Below are 6,021 nucleotides of genomic sequence, written 5' to 3'. Positions count from 1 at the left end.
GTGCGGTATAGTGTGTGTGGGGGTAGAGATGAAGACGGGCCATCCCACTCAGCCTCCACACTGCACAGCCGGAGCCTCTGCTGCGCTGCTGTCATGGCAACAGCAGCAGTCACCAACAGCAGCAGTCCCAGCATGGTCCTACACAGAAGCCAGGAGAACTCACACTCAGACACGAAGAACACACAAGGAACATTACATTACTAGGCAGGCCAATGCCAAAACACAGACCTAGAGAGTACAGTGACACTCTGAAAGGATTCCACATAATGAGCCTCAATAAAAAAAAAATACCCAGAGAGAACCCCTCTGTGGGTGAGTGTGGATGGAATTTAAAACCGTACCTGGTAGCGCCCATCACACTACTTGACATCTAGATTAGATTTTTTTGATGGGACACATGCACAATTTGTATTAGTTATAGTATCCTCTTCAGTATTCTTCCCACACAGGACGTAAAGTATTTTTGTAATAAATACTTGTATACATGGCCTATGTTGTCGGCTAAAATCCAAGATATTTGAAGAAAGTCTAAAAAGAATCGTAGGTCTTAGTTGGAGCTCAGGCGTCTCGGATATTGTCAAAGATTAGGCTATTGCCTATGCGCCTAGTAATTTCCCTATTGCCTTCCAGATAACAGCTTTACAATGGCATAAGCTGCTTCGGGGTGGTGCGCGCAGGTCCCATTCAAACAGGTGGGACGGTGCGCGTGACTGATTGTGACAATCGGATAGCCTCGTCTACGTCGGCCAATGTCGGGTATGCTAAATGTTTGATAATTGTTAGGGATCTATCTTGATCCTGCATCAGCTCCGACCAAAAATGGTGTCGGATGAATAAAAGTAGGTCGAGAGAAAACCACAGCGGTTTTTCCATCCATGCTTCGTATGTGTTCTTTGTTGTTTGGTGAACACTGTATGGTATTTCCTCCATATCTCAGCCTCCAGTCAAAAGACCGTTTACGCACAGGTGGGAGATACCCGCAATAGGACAGCCCCCTCCCTCAGTTCCTCAGCGGATGATGTGAGCAAGTGACATTTTGCCGTTGCGGTTTGGGACAGCAGGCAGCGTCTGCAAACAGGTGTGCGGCTGCCCGAATCAGTTACGCCTTTATTCCAGCTGACAAGGAGAGGGAGAAAGCCATCCCAGTCGCGGAATCATCCTCCTCGACGCGGGACAGGAGAGGAGGGGGAAACCTGCATCTTAGCAGCAATTTTATTATCTGAAGAGGCAAACTGGTTGTAGGAGATAACGCTATGGCTACAAAAAAATCATCATGCACGGATGTAACGAAAAGAAGCCGGAGTCCCGTCGTTTTGGAAGCGGAAATGTTCAGTGAATTTCAGGACTGGTGCCTCCGGACTTATGGGGACTCGGGTAAAACAAAGACAGTCACCCGGAGAAAATATAACAAAATCATGCAAACACTGTTGCAAAACGACGATTCGGACGGCATGTATGTCGACAATAGCCACATCAATGCCAAATTCAAATTTTGGGTGAAGTCGAAAGGGTTTCAGGTCGGGAGCAACATTCTGGGGGAACACAAGAAAGGAGCATCAGGAAAGCCTGTCCTATATGTCCCGGTCAAGTCAACGGTAAAGTGTGTGTGTGTGTGTGTTCGTCTGTGTGTGTGTGTGTTCGTGTGTGTGTGTCTGTGTGTGTGAGCGCGCGCGCGCGCGCACGAAACGTCCCGTTACCATCAATTAAACCAGTTTCATTTGACCACTATCACATTAGTCGTTCATAGCTTTTAATGACTACAACTTTTCAGCGTTTGCTGAACGCCCCCCAAACCCTAACCTAGTCACATGAAGGTCGGTTTGTCCCACTCTCATCCTCTGAACAGAGAGCAGTCATACTCCCATCACAGCTGCCATAGCAACGCCGGTGCATAAAGAGGCAAAATCGCCAGTGTTGGCTATCATTCTTTGCTCTCCTCGCGAATGACTCGGTTAATGTCTTCACAAAACGACATGTAGGACAATTGAGTACGCGCGCATACATTGGGTGCCAGCGGCGTGCCCAAATTGTGGGGGATGCCGGTGTGATTGGTGTGTCCCATGGACGAGGGCATAGGATGGGTCGGGATATTATTTTTGTTATTATAGGCTATATTACATTTTTAAAAGATTTCATAGTATGTTCTCACCTTCAGCTCGAATAATAAATATAGGCCCACAACATCCATCAGATTTTCCATGGGGAGGGCTAATTGCGCACCACAAGCCGAACATCGTAGATTCATTATATTTGTAGTGTTGGCTACTAATATTTGTTTTCTATTAATATCTTATACTAATAGAGAAACATGAATTGACATTGACAAGATTATAATAACCTACGTGTACATGCTACGAAAAGCAAAAACTATTAACACGATGACACGAGTAGTACCCCAACACTTTGCATTGTCCTGTGAAGGATACATGCGGATCCGTCCACATGCAGGCACTCGTTGCGTTGCTCTGGTAACCAACCTGAATATTTTCCAGACTCTACATCGCATGCCTTTTTATGACTTATCATCCATAGTGCATTTATCAAAATTTTAAAAATGTTTGATTATGAACTTTGCTTATGAGTAAATACTATCTATATATTGTATTTGTACAATATTTGACATAAGACCTGTCCCCATGCGTATTTGGTCCCTATGTGGGTCTCTGGCGGGAACAAAAGAGTAGGCTATCAAGTAGCAGCATATAGCAGCATCTTCCCTCTATCAAAGTTAATACCAACGCTCCTTAGGATTTACATTTAAATGTTTCTGCCATATGATAATCTCTTGCAATATAGATAAGAATTTTCATGTGTTATAATCTGTGGTGAAATTCGACATTCTTTATTTTCTGTTTATGGGCTTGGAGGTGTAGATGGATAGCCTATATGATACAGTGATTGTCTCTGATGACTAGGCAAAGGTTAAAAATACACCCTTTAGGCACAAAACAGGAGTGTGTGTTCATTTCCAGAGAAGACATCCACCATTTTAAATGATGCCTTCAGGGAATCACACCAACCCCCACCACAGTGTTGGGACAAGCTCCCCAAGGACCTTCAAGATTAGTGTGAACAAAAGACAAAAATTACGGAACAGATTTCAAAATCGGCACCACTGAGGTGTGGATTATTGGATTAAGGTGTGGATTATTCTATCAAACCTCAAGTCTCTTACCTGTATAATACATAGCTTTTATCTTTCTGCTCCACCTGGTTCTATAGGCTTGACAATTTTTCATGATAAAGCTTCCCGCAGGTGGAGTCCGGGATTTTGTTTGCTTTTTCTGTGTTTTTCTCATGGATCAGGATACTGTTTTGTCTGCATGACGACTTTACTTCTAAATTATGTCATATGGTATCAAAGTTCCAAAATGTTTCCAACATTTATCAATATTGCATAGCTTGTGGGCCACAGCTGTTTGTTTTGATTTACTGTTTGTCTGAAGCTCAAACTCTGACATTTTGCCAACTGGAGTTTGTGAAGACCACGTTTGTACATCGACAGGACGTTGATCGACTTTTGAGGCCTAGGCAGGTCTGTTTTATATCATCATCTTAGTCATGCATGACTAAAAAGACTATGCAAATGATGGTGGAGGAGCACTTAGGATCTCCAGACCCAGTAGATAAATGGGGGGTATTCCTGATCACAACGATGCATTGTCAGGCTCTTGCAGGGGACTCCCCCAAAATCCAACACCTGTCCAGAACTGGACAACAAACAAAACAACAAAATACAAAGCAGTAGAAAGTCAAATAGTCTAATTGATGTTCAGTCAGATGCAAAAGGCCCATGTGTAACCTACAAATATTTGTGTGTAGATAGAATGCGTGCGTGGATGGAGTGTGTGGGTGTACATGTTTAACCATCCTGGTAGGGATATAAAAACAAGGATAGGAAAATAAGGAACATTTCCAAAACGGTCACCATGGAGATTATTGATCAGGTTGAAGTAAATGTTTTAAACTGCGGATTAGAAAATAGGTTTAGGTTTAGTGGTTCAGGGTAAATCAAGTTTTGGGTTACGTTGATTGTTTGGTGTTTGAGGTTAAGGTTAGTTGAAGATTATTGTTCAACTAACCTTAAAGAAAACAGGATTTTAAATGTGTATAAAGTTTCTGGTTCCCACCCTACAAGGACAGTAAAACATAGTGTGTGCGTGTCTGCCAGTCAGTAATATGTCATCGTTGGCAGTTCCTGTGCTGAGAGGTAGATAGTGTATCAGTAATTTAACGGTCATGTGTTATCAGTCTACAGATCTCTCTCTTCTTCATTCTCTAACACTGTCTGCCTTAGGCCTAAGCGAGCTCCACCCAAATAAATGCATACAGGATACAAACCTTGAGTGCTGTTAAACTTGCCGTCATTCACTCATTAACTCTCTCTCACACACACACACACACTCTCACACGCACACGCTCACACCCACCCACCCACTCAGAGTAGAAAACCACAACGCCCAATGCCCCCTGTGCCTCCTGCTCAGTGGGGGCGTGTTTCCAGGGTATGTGTGTTAAGAGGCCCCTCTGCAGCTGCTCTTGGGGTGTGCCAACTTGCTTTATGGGGCCAGGCACGGGGGCTAAATGAGAGGGAGGTGGGTTGGGGGTGGAGGCTGGGATGGCATGGGGGTTGATGGGCAGACAGGAACCTTTTTTTCAGTTGGTGTAAACAGACAGAGAGAGTTATACAGGGCAGTCGGGGAGCGGAAGGAAATCAGATACTGACTACAGGGAATAGTGGGTTTTAAACAGTTTTGTAGCAGGGGCCTAGAGTAGACTTAATTTCTGACAGCTGATGGGATTGTGTGGAATTTCTATCTCTTTCACGCTCCCCCAGTTCTCTCTCTAGCTCTTCTTCTGAAAGCCTGAGCAGTGCTTAGAGAATCCAGCCGGCCTCAGTGTGGGGATTCAACCTCATTTAGCTCTCATTATGTCCTGGTTAGAGAGAGGAGAACAAACATGTAACTGCATAGAGAGCCTGTGGATGACGTTATACAGCATTAATGTATCGATGACATTCACATTACTAGTACCAGATTCCTTCTTACCAGATTGTTCTTTTGGCTTTTACAGGTGTTATTATTAGCAGACATGTACTGTACACTGATAGATCTTCTTCCGCCATTTATGATACAGCCTTAACACATGTGCTTTGGAAACATCATTATTTATTGAGCAATAGGTGTGCCCTCCATTTCAAAGAGGAATGCTGTGTGTTTTTCTCTCTTGTTGGTCTGAATGTGGAACTGAAACATTTTAACGGATGAGAGTGGTTTCTTTTTGTTGCCATGCCAACAGAAACCTGTAAATATCCCTCATTCACAATCTGGATTTGGTAAAGACTCTTCTCATCTCACACTTTGCACCGTCTCTGGCGTGGGACTCCATACGTATTAAGACGAAGGTTGTAGAAAGTGGCGTCATAAGGGCCACAACGGGTTAGCTGGCGCCTAAAAGGCTCTTCGACCCTTTATCTTCGGGCCAACCGTAACCCAGTGAATGTGTTATTGTAACCCGATGAAAGACAATAAGAAAAGGGTGAGCGGGGTGGCAGCAGTCGAGGATGTCCCCCTCTGTGGCGGACACAGAACAAAGATTAAGCACCAAATGTTTGTGTTCTGCCATCAAAATGGAGTTGGAACAACCTCATTACTATCTGATTAAATAGACCGCATGTCCCCTGAGAGCTCCCCTGTGTTAGAAGGCCACAGAGTCAAAAGAATAGTGCTCCTTTCATTCAGCAACATTTGCATAAATGCTAACAGTTTTGCATGGCACAACTCCAGCATAATCTAGCTGTTTGTCCATCCCTCCTATTCAGTCTCCATGGTGTGTCTTATTGTGACTACACGTGGGTTATTAGGCCTACACTAAATGCTGTACCTAAATCAAAGCCGCCCATTTATTTCTGGGATGTTTTACCTTAATATATAAAGGACAAGTGGATGTAATAAATGCTGTTTTATTGTTGACGTCTCAGAGGAGAGGAGGCCTCTCCCAAACGAAGTCTCAAATGTTATC

General features: G+C 43.9%; 1 protein-coding gene across 1 annotated transcript in view; it reads left to right on the top strand.

Moving 5' to 3' along the window:
- Positions 1–812: 812 nt before the first annotated feature.
- nol4la (nucleolar protein 4-like a) overlaps positions 813–6,021 on the top strand; it is a 28,114-nt gene continuing 22,905 nt past the window's right edge. Inside the window, exon 1 of the mRNA XM_010890628.5 lies at positions 813–1,595. Within this exon, the coding sequence (XP_010888930.1) occupies positions 1,254–1,595 (342 nt within the window). The 5' untranslated portion in view covers positions 813–1,253. The remainder of the gene's footprint in view (positions 1,596–6,021) is intronic.

This window comes from Esox lucius, chromosome 12 (assembly GCF_011004845.1).
Source record: "Esox lucius isolate fEsoLuc1 chromosome 12, fEsoLuc1.pri, whole genome shotgun sequence".
NCBI classification, from domain to species: Eukaryota; Metazoa; Chordata; class Actinopteri; order Esociformes; family Esocidae; genus Esox; species Esox lucius.
The sequence above is the reverse complement of the archived record's forward strand: the minus strand, read 5'-3'. Positions and strand labels throughout refer to the sequence as shown.